This window comes from Mastomys coucha, unplaced genomic scaffold (genome assembly GCF_008632895.1).
Source record: "Mastomys coucha isolate ucsf_1 unplaced genomic scaffold, UCSF_Mcou_1 pScaffold5, whole genome shotgun sequence".
NCBI classification, from domain to species: Eukaryota; Metazoa; Chordata; class Mammalia; order Rodentia; family Muridae; genus Mastomys; species Mastomys coucha.
In genome coordinates, this window is record NW_022196911.1 from 95,646,892 (window position 1) to 95,667,607 (window position 20,716).

Below are 20,716 nucleotides of genomic sequence, written 5' to 3' on the forward strand. Positions count from 1 at the left end.
CAGAAATCATGGAAGAACAAAGCAAGTTTGCTTACGGCTAGCTCCTTGACTTATGCTTAGATAACTTTATTTTCTTTTGGTCCTTGCTTGTTATTTTTTACTTAAGTATTTTTGGTTTTTGAAAAATTTTATATGTGAGCATTGGCATATTATATTAGCATCATTTCTACCCCTTGTCCCCTCCAACTTCTCCCATGCCTCCACTCCCTCTCAAATTTACAAATTCCTCCTTTTTATAAAAAAGTATATCTCTTGGTGAGTTGAGTCTCTTTAGTGTTGCTGATATGCACATGTGTACACGCTGACTTGGGATTGGGTGACATATCAGGGAACTATCCCTAGAGAAAACCAATTCTGCCTCTGTCAGGAGATCGCCTGTTATAGTTCTTCATCTGGGTGACTGCTTGAGAGCTTATCCCTATCGAGAACCAATATCCATAATACACAAAGAACTCAAAAGACAAACAACCAAGAAACCAAAGGATGCAGTTAAAAATAGGCTATGGATCTGAACAGAGAGTTCTAGAAAATAGAATTTAAGGTGGCTAAGAAATCCCTATGAAAGTAAGCTACATCCATAGAAATTGGGGAAATGCAAACTAAAACTACTTTGGTCTTTCATCTCACCCCACTCAGAATGAATGAGATCAAGAAAATTACTGACAAGTGCTGGCGAGGATGAAGAGAAAGGAATCCTTCATACATTTCTGGCGAGATTTCCACCTGGTTCAGCTTGCTTTCTTACACAGCTCAGAATGACCTGCCTAGGAATGGTAGTGCCCACAGTCGGCTGAATCCTCTTATATCAATCAATAATCAAGAGAATTCTTTGGACATGTGTCCACAGGCCAATCAGATCAAGACTTTTCTTCAGTTGAGGTTCCTTCTTCCCAGGTGACTCTAGATTGCACAAAGTGGGCAATACAAGCTAACCAGGACAACCATAAAGCTTATGATATTATTGGATCATTGAGTGCTTTTCCTCTGTGGATGTCTGAGGATACTGGCTGCATGCTATTGTTTAATGGATGATCTACATATCTCTCCATGGAAGGGATGTAACTCGGTTTCCAGATGAGAAATAGTTGCCCAGGCAAATGAAGCAACTTACTTAAGGAGTCATGGATCCTTGTAGCTGTGGCTGGAAACATCTTACGCTATTATCTTGGCAGCCAGGCTTTATGGTCTTTCGTCCTGCACTACACCTCAGTATCCCTTTGATGCTTAAAAGAATCATCTGTAGACTCACATTTAAGTGATGAGAGAGGTTTGGCAATGCCTCAGACACCAAAATGACACAAACTTCCTCTTTGTAAAACTGACTTTGGAACACAGGGTTCAGGTGAGTGTCTTAATTATTGTGTTTTGTGGTGATATATTTTGGTTGCAGAAATAATGGGGAATTTAAGGAGAATCAAATAAAGAGAATTATTAAAATAACAACCATAGTTAAAGAAAAAAAACTGTAGTAGCTTATTGAGATTTTGAAAGATTCTAAACTCATTATTATTAAAATATTCTGAAGAACAGAAAGCATTGACAATACATTTTTACCATTGAAGAGACCAAATACTTTTTATTAAATACAAATCCCAATTGGTTATTGAAGTAGTTCTGTTAATATTTATAGTAATGCATTGCACAGCCCACTCCACAGTGTGGGCCTTTTGTTGGCGTTCAAGCCAACAAAGACGTTGGCTCTTCCACCCCAAATGAATTTACCTCCTGGGAAATTATGTAGCTGTGACAATAGCTGATTTATCAATGCTGAAATTTAGAAGATTTTTAGGGTTCTAGTTAGTTCATTTTGAAGTGTCATCTTCCTAAGATTCTTGCTAGAAGGCTTTCAACAGCTGGGCTCAGAGCAGCTGGGCTGGCAGCAGTAGCAGCAGCAGGCTGGGCGGCAGCAGGACTGTCCACAGTAGGATGGGCGGCAGCAGGAGGCCTGGGAATGGTGCAGCTGGCAGCAGGTTGGGGGTGTGCAGCTCACCACACAGCAGGGGGGCAGGCAGGTGCCCTCCACGCGGCAGTCAGGGCGGCACCACCTTACACGGCAGCTCACGGCTCCACTGCCACCCTCCTGGCCACTGCCAATGCCACAGCAGCTGGGCTGGCAACAGCTGGACTGGCAGCAGCTGGGCTGGCAGCAGCTGGGCTGGCAGCAGCTGGGCTGGCAGCAGCTAGGTTGGCAGCAACTAGATTGACAGCAGCTGGGCTGGCAACAGCTGGAGCCACAGGTGCCACCTGTGGAGCAAGTGGGAAAGCCACAGAAGCTAGTAGCACAGCAGGCCATGGTGTCAGGCGTTGTGTTGAGAGCTGTGTACTTGAGAGGAGTTTCTGAATTCTGGCTGCCTATCCCACCCAGAGCCTTTTATATGCCTTGGCCAGTCGCTCTGTGACAGGTAACATTTTTATCTTGTTACTCCTAAAACCAGACTCTCTGGGCCTCTGAGTTACTTTAAACATATCTGTAAGTGGGTGTGTCTTTGTTGCTCAGCTAGTGCTCATCATATGTGTTCATGCGAGGTAGATATGTTAAATGCTCTAAGCTCAAACAGAGTTGTGCTTTCCACTTGAGTCTTAGCCTCAGTTTTGTGTTTGTGGTCACAGCACCTGACAAGGTGACTCTCATCGGAATTATAATTATGGGAGCATACTCACCAAATCTCAAGTGTTCAGGGGAGAGCTGTTGACCCTAGGTTGTCCTTCAAGAAGATTGTCTTTATGCTTCTAGTTTTATTTTATTGCTAAGATCACAGTTTCTATATTGTTGCACAGAAAGTGATACATTACACATTAATAGGTACTCACATACTCCTCTCTCTATATGTATATATATTCTTCTATACTCAAATCATTAATATTTGAGGAAACATTTGTCCCTCAGGAGAGTATATGGAACAAATTCTATTGAACTCCAATTCAATTTAAAAGAAGAGGCTAAAAATTGTCATTAGTAACTGGGGAAAAACACCCACAAAATCTTCAAGTGAGATTTATACTTCTTTATGAGTGTTAAAAATTAATGCTATGTGGATCATCTGAGCAGTGTCCCTCAAGGTCAGAGTTTGACTTCAATTTATGCCATTTTATATTATTGTGTCATGTGCCCTGGCAGAGAGGGTACTGCATTAAAGAGGACATTGGGTCAACTTATAAAGAGGAGCCAAGGAGACAAATGGAGTCAGGAAAATACTATTTTTTTTCTGCTTCATAATGTTTGTAAGAGAGATTTAATATGGTTAACCAATATTTGTTAGCAGTTACAAATGCAAAAATTTTAAGTTTAACCTTAGCAAACAGTAAGTTAAAACAATTCCTGGCAGCCACCAGAAGGCAGTGTGATATTTATTTCTGCTAAGTATTTAGCGTTACATGAAGGGACATGAAAAACATGTAGAGTGATCAAAAGTCATTATTGCTACCCGTTGTGTATGTACTGGCCTTGTGAATGTGAATAGAAACACAAAGTTGGCTTTCAGGAGATGGAGATACTGTTGCAAACAGTGCTAAGATTACACTGGAATAGCTTGCAAGCCAGTCTCTGTAAAGATGGATGCTGTCTGGTAGCCCTGACTATAGACATGAAACTGAAAATGTTTACATGTAACCACTGAATAATGCAAAGAAAAGCTAATAAATCATCTGTTTGGCCACTTCATATTTTAGGTGCAGAAAGTAATGTACTTTCAGTAGAAGTATCACAAGCTTGTTTCAGTTTACTATGCACAGAACACTAAAGGTTATGAAGAAAGAGTAGAATTATCTGTCTCATTTTGCTCCGGTGTTATCAATGGAGTTAATTAGTTAGAGAAATGAGTTAAATATGGAGCCATTCATTCTCAAAAATTCCAGACTGGAACATCAGTGTGCTGGTAGAAGTGACTTCTCATTTATCCTCAGCATCAATTGTTGGGAGAACACTGTGGTTTGGGATCAGATAAAGTCTCAGATGTTGAATGAGTGCCTGTACTCACACAGGGAAGAGCTGGCTTTGCAAGACCCCTCTCCCCTCCCTAGCCAGTTCTTTTTCTTTTCTACCCTGTTGCTTTCCAGGTTCAGTGAGTATTAGTAAAACTCTTTTGTGTACTGCCTTTATTTTAAATAGATTTTAGCAGTTCAAAAATATAAACGTGAGGTATTGGATAGGATGAGCTATGGAATAATAAATGTGAAGCACACGGTAAAGATGGATAAATATGTTATAACCCCTTTAAGCATTTTAAACCTAGAACTGAAATAAATCACATTTACTTTCTAGTTGTTTTTTCTTTCCCATTTTTTAATTTAATGGACCTTCTTGTTTTCTGTGTTTGTCATCTGTGTTGTGGATTTCTCTCTCTTTCTCTCCCTCTCTCCTTCTCTCCCTCTGTCCCTCTCCACCCCTCTCTCTCCCATTCTGTGTGTGTATGTGTGTGTATGTGTGTGTACATATATGTTCGAGTTTTTGTATATATGCATGCATATCAGAGCCAGAACTCAACCTTGAGTGTCATCCTCAGGAGTTATTGAGTTTTCTTTTTCTTTTTTCTTTTCTTTTTTTTTTTTGAGATAGTCTCTCATAGGACCCTGGGGCTTACTGATTAAGCTGTGTCTACCCTTCGTACTGTGAGATTACAAGCCTGTACTGCCATGTCTGACTTCTTCCATGGGTCCTGGGGCTTGAACTCTCCTCATTCTTGCAGGGCAAGCACTTTGCTGACTGAGTCATCTGCCTTTTGTCTTCATAAGAAACGTCATAGACTATCCCAGCACAACTCCTATCATGCCACATATGGACCTGAGGCTTTAGATGGCTCCTTAGAGCTTTCTTACTGACTCAGCTGGCTGATAGGTAAAGCATATTAATTCTCTAAATAGACCTTGCTCTGTGGCTCTTCATATATCCAGTGCTCTAGTCAAAATGTGTTGATGCCCCTTGATGTACTTCCCTTCATACTTATGGCCATACTGTTTCCATGGATGAGAACACCACTTTACTTCTAGCCTGGGCAACAAAATTTTAACTCATATAAGATATTAACAGTTCTTCCTTATAATTTCCTTATTCTTTCTAAACAAAAGGAACATCTTGGTGGATCCTATATGATATGTATACTTTTATTTCTCATATTCGTCCATGTAATTGTGTCAAGGTGGATATGACTCATCTTCCCAGAGGCTTTTAATAAAAGAAACATTTTGAGCTGAAAAGATGGCTGACTGGTTAAGAGCACTGGCTTCTCTTCCAGAAGACCTGGGTTCAATTCCCAACACTAACAGGGCAGATCATCATCATCATCTGTAATTCCAGTTCTAGGGGATCCTATACCCTTTTATGACCTCTGAAAGGACCAGGCACACACATGGTGAAGAGACATCAATACAGGCAAAACGCCCACACATATGAAATCAAATAGTAAATAACGAAAGAAAGAAAGAAATGGACATATTAAAATTTTTCTTTGTGATTACTACATGTATGGACAGATCTAAATACATAAGTGCAGCTTCATGTCTTTCTTGTGTGTTTTAGAGCTGACCACTTGATTTTGGAAAACCAATTAGGAGGTTCATCTATGGGGAAGATTCATTCTCCCTCTCTCGGTAGTCGTTGATTTCCTACAGCCTTTCATTTAGGGGTGACGCCCTGTGTGATTTTTGAGAGAAAAAATTTCAAACCTCAATTGAATATTTCTCATAGTCCATGCAGTTGTGACTTGCAAGTGGTAAGCAATTAACATTTTTTTGAGACCTAATTAAGAGAAGAACATGAATAAACAGACTCCCCTCTTCTGGTAGCTTGTCCATGTCCCAGTGGATGGCTCTGCAGTCACACAAACAACGCAGCAATTAATTGGATTCAGTGGGGGAAAAAAAAACCCAAAAAACAAAAAACCAGAGGTATGAAGTTGTGAGAGGGTCATGGTTGGCGGGGAGGGGAGGAAGGCTTGGAAGGAGTTCAAGGGGCATGTAGAAGACAGATGTGAGTAACATAAATTGTGCATGTGTAGCAAATTCTCAAAGAATAAATTAAAATATTTTAAAAGGTACACGTAAGAACAATCAAACAATGGTTTCTCTGGCCCAAGAAGAGAAATTTATTTAAAGATAAATATGTTTCAAAACTTTAGACCTAAGATAGAAAGAAGGACACAGACAGCTATAAAGATGTGCACAAGTTGGTTGACTTAGGGTATCAGTGGCTCAGAGGAGGAGTTCACACAGAGAAACTGGAACACCACTGTTTTCTGAAGGATGGCTCTTGCCCTGGGTGCTCAGCTCACTGCTCAGCAGCAGGTGTTGCAAGGGGAAGTCCTGCAGGTGGTGCGACAGGGAGCAGGCTGGCAGCAGGGGGGCCTGCAGCAGGGAGCCTGCACTGAGATGGGCTGGCAGCAGGTGGAGGCCCAGCAGCAGGGCCTGCAGACCACAGCTGTGCAAGAGGTGGGGCAGCAGGTGATGGGGCGACAGCAGCCCTGCTGCAGGCTGCAGGGGTCACAGCAGATGGGGCGGCGGCAGGGCTCACAGATGGGCCTGGTGCAGTGGGGCACGCAGGTCACAGGGCGACACACTGTGGTCTGGCAGGACACTGGGCGGCAGCAGCAGGGGTCCCTGCAGCAGCAGGGCTGGCAGCAGCCTCCTCCACAGCTCAGGGAGGAGAAGGATCCACAGCAGGAGCCGGTCATGGTGGTGTCTGGGCTGGAGTGGGGCTGAGAAGTGAAGAGAGGTTGGGAGTTCTCAGGTGTGATGTCTCCTCTGGGTCGGATCCCTTTTTATACCCAGACAGAGCTGATGACCCTCCTGTTTACCTATTGACTAATTAAGCCAATGCATGTTTGACTAATGATTGAGTCATTGGTTGCCCTCATTAAATAATTCTCATTGCATCTCTAAATATGAACATCTTACACTCACTGTTCATTATGGAAACTTGAAAACTACAGCCATGAGGCGACAGAGTGCTACTTGACAGAAGAATTGAGGGTTTATGGAGTGGAGTGAGATGTTGTGGTACATGTACCCATCATATATTGATCAACTCCAGAGGCAAGTTACCATGATCTCAGACATTTATCACTCCGCAGTGATGAAGGCACTCCAAATTCTGGCTTCTCATTTTGATTATACAACATTGTTCACTGCAGTTGTCATTCATGTAATGGAACCCCAGGACTTTCTCTCTCGTCTGATTGTGACTTTACCTGTTGATCAATCTCCCCTAGATCCTTCTACTATCTCTTGGGCTCATTTTAAATATCAACCTTAAGATATCCTGAATTTCAATATAATTATGTATAATAAGGTCTGAGATACATAGATTGCGGACTGGATTCTTCTCCCTTAATGGTTACCCTGGAAGCATGTGTCTATAAACCAAACAGGCACTAGGCACATTGTTTTTTTATGGGATTCTTTTGTAATGCATTTATTTACCATTTGATACAAGGTAATACAAATTTCTTAGCTAGAACAGCAGCTCAAATGCAGAAAATTAAAATCTATTTTAGATGTGTTTATTTTATTTTTTATGCCCAAGTGTTTTGCCTATACATATGTATATATTCCGTGTACAGGTCTCATACTCTTTTTTTATTAGATATTTTCTTTATTTACATGTCATACAATTTCTCCTTTCCCAGTTTCCCCTCTAAACAAACAAACAAACAAACAAAAACAACAAGAACAACCCTCTGTTGCCTCCCCCTCCCTATGCCTCATACTCTTAAGAGGTCAAAAGGGGGCATTGGATGCCCTGGACCTGGAATTACAGCTAGTTGAGAGTCACCACATGGGTCCTGAGAATTGAACCTCAGTCTTCTGCTAAGTAGCAAGTCCTCTTACAAATATTCGGCCATCTTTCTAGTCCTCTCAAGTTTATTTTTATAAATTATGCATGTATTAAATGAAATCATCTAAGATCACTGCTCTCTAGTCCTCCCAAGTTTATTTTTATAAAGTGTGTGTGTGTATATTAAATGAAAGCATCTAATATCTGAGCATGACTCTTTTCTCTAGTTCAGGGTGTATATATCTCTGATGCTTCTGGTCACAGGGAACTGATTTTTACCTCTAAATTCTTTGTTGCTTGTTTGAGGCAGGAACTTGTTGGGAGCAACCTTGTTTGAACATTAACTGCTCTGTCAGCTGTAAGTGCTTCTTGACACAAAGTCTTGGCCTCTATGGGAAAGTACTAGCACAGATGAGAACAAATAATTATAAATCTTGCTGTTAGGTATCTAGCAAGCCATTTTGTTATGAGAAAACCTGTTATAGATCTTGCGGTCAGGTGTCTAGCAATGAAAACTAATCCAGTTGCCTCTGTGGGAAGTACTAGCTCCCAGGTGGGACAAGTAGCTATAGATCTTGCGGACAGGTGCCTAGCTACTACCCCAGTTGGGAACAGGAACCTATAGATCTTATGGACAGGTACCTAGCAACCTATTCTGTTCTGTTCCCCTTGCTGAACTTTTTACCTAGCCAATATCCTGGTCTTGAGAACACCTGCATTCCCCAGAGACAAAGTGACCCTACTCTTTCCCCTTACCCCATATCCTACTTCTATGAGTATATAACCAAGTGTGGGAACAATAAACATTTGTCAGCTTGATCAGACTTCTTGACTTGCTGTCCATTCTTTGCATCTCTTGTCCCTTCATTCTCTTTCAGTGGTCCCCCAGTTCCCGTTCTACCGTCCCTCGGGCCGGGACAAAAACTCACTGTGTATCCCAGGTTGGTCTTGAACTCATGATCCTCCTGCTCCAGCTGCCCAAAGGTTGGGATTACAGATGTGCACCATCATGCCTAACTGGAAACATGGCTTTTCTATGTATGTGTTGGTGTATGTGTGAGTACATTGCACACACGTGTATGTGTGTACATGCACATTTGGGGAAGCCAAAAGTCCATGTCCGTGTCTTTTTCTTGGCCTTCACCTTACTTTTTTGAGACAGGATCTCTTACCTGAACTTGAATTTAGCTCACTAATTCAGCCAAATTTTCTGGCCAATGAACTCCAGGGATCCACTTGTCTTCACCTCCCCTCATGGCTGGGATTACAGATGCACACTGCTGTACCCAGCCTTTACAATGGGTCTAAAGGTCCTAACTCAGATAGGAATTCTTCTGTGGCAAGAACTTTAATTACTGAGCTATTTCCATAGCACAAATGCTGTGGGGAGATCCCCTCCCCCATTCCTTGATATCCTATGACTATCATAAAGTAGAAAAGATACAAGCTTTCTTCCCCTAGAGATGCCTAGGTGTTATTCAATACATCTCTCATGGGAGGAAGGCTGCCCCACAGTTGTGTAATACCGTGTCTCTGCTCAAAACACACTGGATATGCTTCTTCAGGATGGGTCTCCTTACTTTCCAGTTTTGCAAATATTCCTATAACTTCTGAGGCAGCATCTAGGTGATTTTAGGATGATCCCTACCACACACACACACACACACACACACACACACACACACAAGTGTGTCTTGGGCCCCAGGATCTAAAGTCACCTCAGTAGTAACTAAAACATAACTACTTTTAAAGGAACTACATACAGTGCAGTTGGTAGCATGCTTGCCTAACACCCACAAAGCCCTGGGTTTGATCCCATTTACTAGGCATAGATGCATAGCTACAATCACAGTACTTGGGAGGCACAGACAAGAGGATCTGGAGTACAAGGTAATCTTCTGCTACATAGCAAGTTCAAAGTCAGCATGGCCTACATGAGACATCACCTCAAAAGAAAAAATGTGAATTGACCGGATATACTGCCACCACCAGAGAGATAGAGGAGGGAGAAATGTAGATATGTCTTATGGCTAGTGGTTCTTCACATGATTTAAAAAGCTTTCCTTTGTTCACACACAGGAGGTGGCTTCTTCTTCTTCTTCTTCTTCTTCTTCTTCTTCTTCTTCTTCTTCTTCTTCTTCTTCTTCTTCTTCTTCTTCTCCTTCTCCTTCTCCTCCTCCTCCTCCTCCTCCTCCTCCTCTTCCTCCTCCTTCTCCTCTTCCTCCTCTTTCTCCTCCTCTTCCTCCTGCTCCTCCCTCTTCTTTTCTCCTCTTCTTCTTCTTCCCCCTCTCCTTTCCCCTCCCTCTCCTTCTTCTTCCTTTTTAAAACAACAACATAAATAAACACTTGTATGTTTGGTGCACATTGATAATCAGATTTCCTGTTGCTATGGAATCTCATGGTGATTTTTTTTTTTTTTTTTTTTTTTTTTTTTTTTTTTTTTTTTTTTGCACTGGGAGTCTCCTCTAAAGACACAAAACAGCAACCTTTAAAGACAAAATTTTCTGTTACATACACTTCTCATCAGTGACCGCACAGGGATCTTTTCTTCCTCATATAGCGATCTACAAGGAGAGTCTGAGGATGGCTTATCAAAGTCTTCAGACTCTTTTTGTTACTGTAGCATACTTGCTCTGGCTTCCTAGCCCATTCTCATTGGACATGTGGTTCATGTTCTCGTCATCCATGATGCAGGGCTGGGAGGACTTAACTGCTTGTTCTGGCATTGGCAGCAAGACAGATGCTGTTACCTGAAACCACTTATCACTCAAACTCACACGAAGCTGAGCCACTCACCAGCTTTGTGTCCTTGGGTCATGTAATTGTGCATATCTGGTTGCCATGGGGATTACATGAGTTAATACCAAGAACTTAGAGCAGAGTCAGACATTTCATGTCTCATCGTCATTAGATGAATGAATGTTTTTTAGCTGGCTTTGCTGGCCTGTAATCCAAGTACTCAGAATGCAGAAGCAGGAGCATTTCTAGTTTGAGGAATGCTTGAACTGTATAGTGAGGTGCTACCTAAAAAATGTATTTAAAAGATTACATGATTGGAAAGGGCATTATCTCAGGGTAAAGTGCTTTGGCTTGTAAGCATCAGGACCTCAGTTAAACTCCCAGAGCCCATGTTAAAAAAAAAAAAAGCAAGGTGTGGTAGCACATTATTGTAATCCTGTGCTGAGAAGGAAGAGATAGACAGATGCCCTGCGCTACCAGTCTACCTTAACTAGTGACGATGACATCTAAGAAGTAACACCCAAGGTTCATGCCCCCAATAAACATGCATGTGTGAATACACACACACACACACACACACACACACACACACACACAGAGGTCATATTATCTTGGTGTATAATAGACATTAAAATTTGAATTTAGAACAAAGTCAGCATGTTTGATGTGAGCCAGTGCAGCTGCCACAGGATTCTCATCCAATAAGGTGAATATTTAGTGGTGTGTTTTCTTAATATCATAAAGTAGAATTAATATACCTGGAAAGAAAAAAACTCTTTCCAAGTGTTTATTCAGGTGAATCAGACTCCTGCTGAGTGAAGAGGCCAAGTATGAGTCAGAGCTGTGGACCATGTATGTTACTGCAAACCTCCCCACACAGCAACACAAAGTCTTTGAGAAAAAGGTTTATAAAGAATTTAGAAAGGTTCCTAGTGGTGATGGGCAATATATTTTGGTTATGAAATCATAGAACTCCATTCAACAACAGTGTCATGAATATATATATGTATATATATATATATGTATAGGTATATACATATATATATGGAATTATTTAACAGTAGAAAACACTGCTGTACATTCAATGAGACTGATGAACAGGTAAATTTTGTAAATCAGAAGATAATTGGAAGTGACTTAAATGTTTTCTCCAGCATGGAAACAGTTTCTTTTTTTTTTTTTTTTCTTGGTTTTTTGAGACAGGGTTTCTCTGTATAGCCCTGGCTGTCCTGGAACTCACTCTGTAGACCAGGCTGGCCTCGAACTCAGAAATCCACCTGCCTCTGCCTCCCAAGTGCTGGGATTAAAGGCGTGCGCCACCACCGCCCGGCGGAAACAGTTTCTTAAAACACTTAATTTTTTATTTTTATTTTTGGTATGTACACAAAGAGATTGGTCTCACTGGGATGTTTACTGGAATATATACTGTATTTAGTATATATCCTTATACTTTTAATATTAAGGATATTATCATATACTTATTTGCTTTAATTACTATCTTTCTGGATCTTCCCTCCCCTGTTTAAATAATTCCCTTTTTTGCTTTTATAATATATAAATTCTATTACCCTCTTTTTACCTCCAATAACAGCTTTTAGATACTGTATTAATTCATAGTAAAAGCATGTGTTTACTTAAAAATTATATAATTAAAAAACTAAAGAAGATATTGAATTCTATCAACTATGACTAGGTTTTCATATAATATTATAACTTAGGCATAAACAGATATAGCTTATTTAAGAAAAAACTTCCCCCAAATGGCTTCATATATTGCAGCTTACTTTTTATAATATGAATATATCATGGACAGTTGTGTGGTATTTCCTAGTAGGTTTATCATCTTCATCCATTTAAATACTCTTTCTCTCTCTCTCTCTCTCTCTCTCTCTCTCTCTCTCTCTCTCTCTCTCTCTGTCTCTCTCTCTCTCCTGTTTGAGCAGGAGTGAAAGGATGACAGGCTCATATATCCAGGCAGACTTCAAACCATGTAGCCATCATTGGCTTCGAACTCCTGATCCTCCTGTTTCCATTTTCATAGTGCTGGGATTACTGGTGAGTACCACCATGCCTGGTTTCTCTTTATCTCCCTCCCTTTTCTTCCATTCCTCTCACTTACAGGACCTCGCTATATAGCCTAGGCTATCCTCAAAGTTTTGGTGATTCTCTTGTCCTCATCTCCCAAATTTTGGGACTGTAAGTCCAGACCATCTTAGCTGCTTAGCTGATTAATTCTTTATATTTATGTTGCTTATGGTATGCAATATGTTTAGTTTTTACACATCATCTCCCTACATACAGCATGGTCTCTTGCTTCATCCTTGGTATATCCTTCAGTGGGGTGAGCTCAGTGCCACATTTCTAGTAATTGTACAATAAAAGCATACCAATGAACAGGGATGTATTTACTTGAAAAATGTTATTATCATCACTTTCTAAGCACAAAGCTAAGCAGATATGGAAGGCCACTGCAGACTTAATATCCCTAAGAGATGGCACTATCAATAGAGTTCTAAATGTCTCCTCTGAAGCCCATAGAAGGAGATTCGTGTTGAATGCAGCATTCACACTGGAAATAAGCAAAGGAGACATAAGGACTTGCAGAGGATGAATAAGCTTTTTCCGTTTCTACCCCACTGAGCACAAGAGTTGACTTCAAGGTTGACTTTTGGGAATTGCCTATTCTCTGGGAGGTAATTTGTTGACACCTATAACTACAATTACACCTGACCTCCATTAATAGCCAATGTATTTCCTACCCATTAGCCATTTATCTTCTTCAAAGCAGAGATGATTCAGCAGATGTCCCTTAGGGTTTCTCCCACTTCGGCTTTGCAGACTTTCATGATGTACCAACAGGTGTGTGTTCAACAACCACCAGGCTGGATATGCAGATGTTGCCTGGACACAGCTTACTAAAAGGCTGGTCACTGCAGGTAGGTTCTTAGTTGGCTGGTGAGGGTGGAATTTAGATTATATAATGAACAGGTGGTGACTGAGACAATAGACCAAAGGAAAACATCACCACACTTGTGATAGCTGTGCTGTGAATGTTGAGTTTATTAGAAAACAGACAATATCATAGACGAGTTAGATCAGAGTTCAAAGAGGGAGCAATGTTCTCTATCAGAAAGGGGCCCTAAAAGAAAGTGTCTTCGATGTGTAGGTTGAAACAGTTTGCAGACTAGATGTCTCAGGTCCTGAGTGACAGCAGGATGAACCTGGCCACCACCCAGGGATCCTTAGTGGTAAAGTAGGTTGGCTCAGCAGCAGGTGTTGCAGGGGGAGGTCCTGCAGGTGGTGCGACAGGGAGCAGGCTGGCAGCAGGGGGGCCTGCAGCAGGGAGCCTGCACTGAGATGGGCTGGCAGCAGGTGGAGGCCCAGCAGCAGGGCCTGCAGACCACAGCTGTGCAAGAGGTGGGGCAGCAGGTGATGGGGCGACAGCAGCCCTGCTGCAGGCTGCAGGGGTCACAGCAGATGGGGCGGCGGCAGGGCTCACAGATGGGCCTGGTGCAGTGGGGCACGCAGGTCACAGGGCGACACACTGTGGTCTGGCAGGACACTGGGCGGCAGCAGCAGGGGTCCCTGCAGCAGCAGGGCTGGCAGCAGCCTCCTCCACAGCTCAGGGAGGAGAAGGATCCACAGCAGGAGCCGGTCATGGTGGTGTCTGGGCTGGAGTGGGGCTGAGAAGTGAAGAGAGGTTGGGAGTTCTCAGGTGTGATGTCTCCTCTGGGTCGGATCCCTTTATATACCTGGACAGTGCTGATGAACCCCAGGACAGAGGACAATTTCCTTGTTTTGGGCTTGTTCCTTCTGGAAGAGCATTGGTGGATTAGTAAGTTCTCTGGACATGTTTTAAGTGCTCAGGACCTTGTAAAAGATTATTTATGTCCCTTACCTAATGACAGCTCATTATATTTTGCTATTTATGGCTCAAATATGAACTTAATGGCTCTAACTTCAAAGTTGCTAATTACCTTCATAGTTTTACCAGGTGGTATTTTGATGTCGCAAAAGAGCTCCCATGCTGTTGGGGTTACTACCTCATAGTGGAAGTGAATTCAGCAAATCATCTTGCTGTTCCTTCTCCATTCTTTTACAGCCAGAGTTTTGTGAGAGAAATTTCTGTCTCCTTCGGGAGCTCCAGGAACACACCCTTGTAGGTCTGTATTTTCAATGGCCTTGGATACACCTTTACTGATTTCCAGAGTCTTACTTTTCTAAGCCAAAGGGGATTCCACAGCTTACTATTTTTATTTAGTATTGTTCAATGCTATCTGTGTCAAACATCAGGCTTAAGTAAATAAGTGTATTAATTTACTCTTTATATATTCCTACAATGTAGGGATTATTATATCTCTCAATGTCCCTATATCAGAGTCGGTAAAGTGATTTTCTCAATGTCAAACATTAGTAAGTGCTGCAGCCAATACTCACCCCCCAAATATGTGCCCCAGTATTGTTCACAAGTCCACCAAGCTGCAGAACTAATGATGAGGACCACGTGACCAGGTCTTATGAAGTATTTACTTTAAGAATTTTAATGGTGCATTTACTTTTACAATTGTTATTTGTGACACTTTCAGAGTCATCTGCACACATTCTGTCTTACCAAATATCTCCAGAAACTACAAGAATTGAGTCCCACATAATTTGAGAATTCTCAGAATTCTAAAACATGCCTCCAAACAGAGTCACAATTGGATATAGTCGGTCATGGGACACTTTGAACAAAGCCACCAAACGGGTGAGGGTGTCAAAGACCCTGAGCCCATCCAGGGAGACTTCCATCCCCTCATAGAAGAGTCCTAGCTAGTTTCAATACAAACTGGTCTTAGGTTCTATCTTGTTTATGTCTAGTATCTCCAACACCTCGTGAAGTTCATTCCCACCCACAGAATCAACTGCGATGTTCAGTTGAGTCAAACTCTCAGGTCTTCTACAAAACTTACATCATTATTTTACAGCTCCTGTGTCTGTTCTTTCTCTGCAATGATTTCGGCTTTAGATCTGTGTTTGAAGGCTCCAGTTCACTCCTTGCCATCTGTCCTCCGGCTTGCACTGTCCCTTACAGGGTCACTCAGCACAATAGCAGCCAGTGTTGCTGACACAGGTGCAGGGTTACTGCAGAAACAAAGGAGTGCCGGTAATAATAATGTGGAAGAAAACACAGTGTCATCTGTCTGAGAAAACACAGCAAGATAAAACACAAGTTCCTATAAGTCTCAGAAGGAAAGTACTGAGGGGAACTACAGCAGAGATATTTAGAGATTATTTTAAAGTGGTGAACTGTAATGGCTATTCCTGGTTGTCAACTTGACTATATATCTGGAATGAATTACAATCCAGAATTGGAGGGCTCACCTGTGAACCAGAGCTCCCCTCACAAAGACCCTCCCCTCACAAAGCTTCCTTATTTGACTTCTCTCATTAGTCAGTAGGTGTGGCTAAGCATACGAGCTGCACATTTCTAAAGAGTCACTTATATTTGGTTCCAAAGACTCAAAACTTTTACATCACTTTTTTTTTAGCTCTGATTTTGTCATTTGTGTGCATCTTTTCTTTCTCTAGAGTGACTTTTATGGTCGATGCCCCTTTTTGTTTGTTTTTCTTTTTGTTTGTTTTTGTCTTTTTAAGACAGGGTTGCTCTTTGTAACAGCTCTGGCTGTCCTGGAAATCACTTTGGAGACCAGGATAGCCTTGAACTCACAGAAATCCACCTGTCTCTGCCTCCTAGGTGCTGAGGATAAAGGCATGTGCTACCATGTTGGCTTAGTAGATGGCATTTTTTTTGAGGAGGAAAGGAAAGCATCAATCAGTCAATCGATCAACAAATAAATAGATAAAATAAAAAATAAACCAAAAGCCAGTGGTGAGGCCTTCTTGACTGGCATATCTGACAGCCCTGAAACTGCCCAACAAAGGGTTAATGTAGTCAGCTGATTATATCATTAATTAGTAATTAGTATACACCATCTGAACCCACATCAATACTGTTTCAGTGACATGGCATGTGAGATTCTAACCAAGGCTGTACTATTCTGTTCTTCTCATCAGCAGCCACATTGGAAACCTAGATGCTGTGGTTTTGCTGGCTGAGGGAGATGAGAGAAGAGACTGATCTAGGAAGTAAACAGGAACTCAGTGGCGAGGGGTTCCGGGGCTAGGTGATATGACCATGGCATAGTTTCCTATGCTGGGAAGTGAGCAGGGCTGTAACATGGACTTTCTTCATTTTCTCGTGTGTATGGACCACTCTCCAGTCATATTCAAGATCAAAGATCTGCCTCACTATTTTTGTCCCACTACCACCAAAGTCTGTGTCTTTAAAGATGAAAACTCATCTGCTAGATGATCTGAAATGTTCAACTTCTTTTCACCGTTATAGACCATGCACCTCAAATGCTCTTGGGAGTGGGAGGGGAAAGGTCAAGATATAGATGTTAGGAACATTTTCCTTCCAGTCTCCCCATTCTGAACAGTGTAATTTATACATAAATGAGGCTTCACATATCAAGAAAGGATACGAAAAGGGTGTGTGTGCTTCACCAGAAATAAAATTTTATTTTTCATCATGCAAAACCACAGCACAAAAATACCATGCTGAAAACATCCCGTCTGAACCTTGAAATAAGAAAAAATTACTGTGACTCAATGGGATGGATCTTCATGAAGGAACTTGACTTTTGCTGATATGTGCTTCTGATGCCAAGAATTCTGCTGATGTTTAGAGCTATGCAGATGACCAGGTGCATACGTATGTGGGGAATTTGATAGCCTTTACGGTTGAGTGAGTTGTGGAAGAACAGATGGGCTGCAAAGGTGGTGCCTCTCTTTTGCTCCATCAGGACCAGGAAGAGTTCTGTTCACCTGACGAAGATGCCTATTAGATGGCTCAGCAACATGTATTGCAAGGGGAAGTCCTGCAGGTGGTGCGACAGGGAGCAGGCTGGCAGCAGGGGGGCCTGCAGCAGGGAGCCTGCACTGAGATGGGCTGGCAGCAGGTGGAGGCCCAGCAGCAGGGCCTGCAGACCACAGCTGTGCAAGAGGTGGGGCAGCAGGTGATGGGGCGACAGCAGCCCTGCTGCAGGCTGCAGGGGTCACAGCAGATGGGGCGGCGGCAGGGCTCACAGATGGGCCTGGTGCAGTGGGGCACGCAGGTCACAGGGCGACACACTGTGGTCTGGCAGGACACTGGGCGGCAGCAGCAGGGGTCCCTGCAGCAGCAGGGCTGGCAGCAGCCTCCTCCACAGCTCAGGGAGGAGAAGGATCCACAGCAGGAGCCGGTCATGGTGGTGTCTGGGTTGGAGTGGGGCTGAGAAGTGAAGAGAGGTTGGGAGTTCTCAGGTGTGATGTCTCCTCTGGGTCGGGTCCCTTTATATACCTTGACAGTGCTGATGAAAGGCCATTTCCTGGATTCCTGGTTACCCAATGAAAAGAGAGCTCTGGACTCAGTTGCCAAGCAACAGATCCAGTATCTGCAAGGATGCTTTGCTTTCCAGCTTTCTACTATTTCCCTTGGAATGAACACCTTGTAGCTTATATCATCAGAACTATTGCTCATCTGTTAGTCAATCCTCCCAGGCTAGACCATGCGACAGATTGAAAGTCCAGAAGACAGACTGGTGATGTCACTTTCCCTTTGTTCACAGTCTCTGAGGAGGTGTGAGGCTATAATGCACATGAGTCACCAGCCTGAGCTCTGATTGACATCCAGACACAGTAACAATTCCTGAAGAGCCAAGATGGCTCATAAAAGTAGGTGTGTGTCTATGCTGTTATGGAAAATATGACCCAGGGCTTTTGGAAAATAGATTATTAACTTGTTCCTGGAGACAGAGTTGCCAAAACATAAGAGTGGTATTTGAGAAAGGATTTGAATTGTCCCATAACTGGAAATCTCTCATGAGACACTTAGTATATGAACAGGGCAATTAGGGGGATGGAGAAGAAAAAAGCTAGGCCCTGAAATTTCTTACCACAGAGTAGTGACAATTTGTAGGAAGACAAGCTAAAACTAAAAGGCATTGAGGTGAAGAACTTTTTTTTTAAAGATTTGTTTATTTATTATGTATACAGTGTTCTACCTGCATATATGCCTGCAGGCTAGAAGAGGGCATCAGATTCCATTATGGATGGTTGTGGGCCACCATGTGGTTGCTGGGAATTGAACTCAGGACCTCCGGAAGAGCAGCCTTAACCCCTGAGCCATCTCTCCATCCCCGGTGAAGAACTTTTTAAAGGTCAATAAAACCAAACCAAGTGAAGGTTTTACTCATGCCTGTCTTCTGAATTTGTTTCTTGGTTATTATATTTCTTGCTTTCTAAGTGTGACAGAGGCATGGGACACTAAATTCTTCAAAATCTATTGTGGGGCTGGTGAGATGGCTCCTGCCACCGAGCCTGACAACCCAAGTTCAACCCCCAGAAAGCCACAAGGTGGAAAGAGAAAACAGACTCCTACAAGTTGTCTTCTGACCTCCACACATATACCATAACACAACTGCACCCTCAGGCATGCGTGTGGACGCACACACAAAATAAAAAGTTTTAATAAAATCTATTGAAAATATTTGAGGAGGAATCAATTATCTTACTGTAGTCAATACTGTGGATTGTTGGCTGAGAACTGTGACTGCTTATAAAATATGAGATAAGATTGTTTGAAGGACGAGACTTAGTGGGGTAGTGACCGAGTAAAGGACTTTATGTATCACCATCACAATAAACAGATACTGGAGATAAGTCAAGGTTTTGGAGGCTGCTGAATGCATTGGACAAGGGTTGCTGAGGACTCTGGGGTCAAGTTGGCCTCTGAGTGTGTGTGATGGCTAGTTTGGATTGTTAACTAGTCACGGTGGAGAATCAGCCTGGAAACGAGTCACAACTGTCTAGGTTAGGTCATCCTGCGGTTATGCCTAGGTGTTGTTTCCTTAATTGAGTTAACTGAGGGAGGAAGCCAGACCCTGGCTGTGGGTCGACTGACCCTGTACGTGGGTGGCAAAGTTTTACGGCCTGGGCTCTGGAGTAAATGAAAGTGAGTGTGAGCCCAGCCCCACAGTGCATGTACTAACTCAGTGCTCTCTAATCTTGACTACAGATGTGCTGCGACCCGCTGCTCCAACTTCTTGCCACCTGGACTCCCCGACCATGATGCACCATGACCTGGAATTGCACTTTAAAATAAAAGCCTTGCTTCTTCCAATTGACACAGTCAGGAATATTGTCACAACAAGGAGTAACTAGTACAAGACCCCAAATTGCAGGTAGGAGCTATGCAGTTGTAACACTGCCCTTTCTGTTCACCACATCATTTCCCGTGGAAGACAGGTTGTATGTCTGTTTCATAGCCCATGGTGATGTTGGATCGTTTGTGAACAGTTGTGTTCAGCTTATCCAGACACAATTCCCTGCAAGGACGCCAGAATGCCACCATGGTCAGATCCTATGACAGCTCTTGGCTTTTCTGCTCGAGAGCTCTTTCTGACACACAGTCAGGGATGGACTTGTTGCAAGGGGAGTGTCCCCAAACTTTATGACTTGAGCTTTTAATCTCATATTATTCCAGTTCCAAGCATTCTGCAACAGTGTAATCATCAGTGGGAACATGCACATTTTAAGGATAATGAGAATTAATTGTAAGACTTGTAGTTTGATTGGGAAAGAACATAATGATGGTGACTGTTGGTAGACTGTGTCCTCTCAAGAACTAGTTTCGGGGGTTCTAGATGTCAGGGGATATCTAAAATTCTGAAAACAGAGTATGTTTTTCATAGAGAATCCATTCTTAGTAGGAATCTTTAAGATATCCTCTGGTCATAGGAACCAGAAATGAGGATGGGGAAGGTCGAGGGAAGAGAGAGCCGTAGCTCAGGCAAATGACGTCTTCGTAGCCACGGTTTGCTCATCTGTCAAGTGGAGTCATCACTGTCTGGAGTTCTTCACAGGCTGATTTAGCCACACAAACAGATGCATATGATTAACCAAACACGTATATAATTAACCAAGAAGAGAAGATAGTTAAATTTCAGAAAATTTAAATACAGAAAAGCAGTGGTCAGGGAACTTAGTGAATTTGTTTCTGTAGCATATGTATATAAGTATGTGTGTGTGTATGTGTGTGTGTGTGTGTGTATGTTTGTGTATGTAATGTACATGTATATATCACAGATTGTAAAATTATATATAAACAATCTGTCGACCATATAT

The 20,716-nt window shown here is 42.4% G+C and overlaps 4 protein-coding genes and 1 long non-coding RNA gene across 5 annotated transcripts in view; 1 reads left to right on the forward strand and 4 right to left on the reverse strand.

The window, feature by feature from the left end:
- Positions 1–19,754, forward strand: part of LOC116077705 — a 57,810-nt gene extending 38,056 nt beyond the window's left edge. The window contains exons 2-3 of the long non-coding RNA XR_004113300.1: positions 18,160–18,265; positions 19,608–19,754. This is a non-coding gene — a long non-coding RNA (uncharacterized LOC116077705). The remainder of the gene's footprint in view (positions 1–18,159; positions 18,266–19,607) is intronic.
- On the reverse strand, positions 1,847–2,293 carry LOC116077696 (keratin-associated protein 9-3). Its single transcript, XM_031352416.1, has one exon. The coding sequence runs from the start codon at positions 2,291–2,293 to the stop codon at positions 1,847–1,849; it is 447 nt and encodes a 148-aa protein (XP_031208276.1).
- Positions 6,070–6,705, reverse strand: LOC116077697 (keratin-associated protein 2-1). Its single transcript, XM_031352417.1, has one exon. The coding sequence runs from the start codon at positions 6,663–6,665 to the stop codon at positions 6,270–6,272; it is 396 nt and encodes a 131-aa protein (XP_031208277.1). The 5' UTR covers positions 6,666–6,705; the 3' UTR covers positions 6,070–6,269.
- On the reverse strand, positions 13,771–14,223 carry LOC116077700 (keratin-associated protein 2-1). The gene has a single exon (XM_031352422.1). The coding sequence runs from the start codon at positions 14,164–14,166 to the stop codon at positions 13,771–13,773; it is 396 nt and encodes a 131-aa protein (XP_031208282.1). The 5' UTR covers positions 14,167–14,223.
- LOC116077699 (keratin-associated protein 2-1) lies at positions 17,047–17,924 on the reverse strand. Its single transcript, XM_031352421.1, has one exon. It carries the CDS (start codon positions 17,796–17,798, stop codon positions 17,403–17,405), a length of 396 nt encoding a protein of 131 aa, XP_031208281.1. The 5' UTR covers positions 17,799–17,924; the 3' UTR covers positions 17,047–17,402.
- Positions 19,755–20,716: the final 962 nt, after the last annotated feature.

What these genes read in the sequence shown, in the direction of transcription:
- LOC116077696 (XM_031352416.1), bottom strand. Translation starts at nt 2,293, where the DNA reads ATGGCCTGCTGTGCTACTAGCTTCTGTGGCTTTCCCACTTGCTCCACA.
- LOC116077697 (XM_031352417.1), bottom strand. Translation starts at nt 6,665, where the DNA reads ATGACCGGCTCCTGCTGTGGATCCTTCTCCTCCCTGAGCTGTGGAGGA.
- LOC116077700 (XM_031352422.1), bottom strand. Translation starts at nt 14,166, where the DNA reads ATGACCGGCTCCTGCTGTGGATCCTTCTCCTCCCTGAGCTGTGGAGGA.
- LOC116077699 (XM_031352421.1), bottom strand. Translation starts at nt 17,798, where the DNA reads ATGACCGGCTCCTGCTGTGGATCCTTCTCCTCCCTGAGCTGTGGAGGA.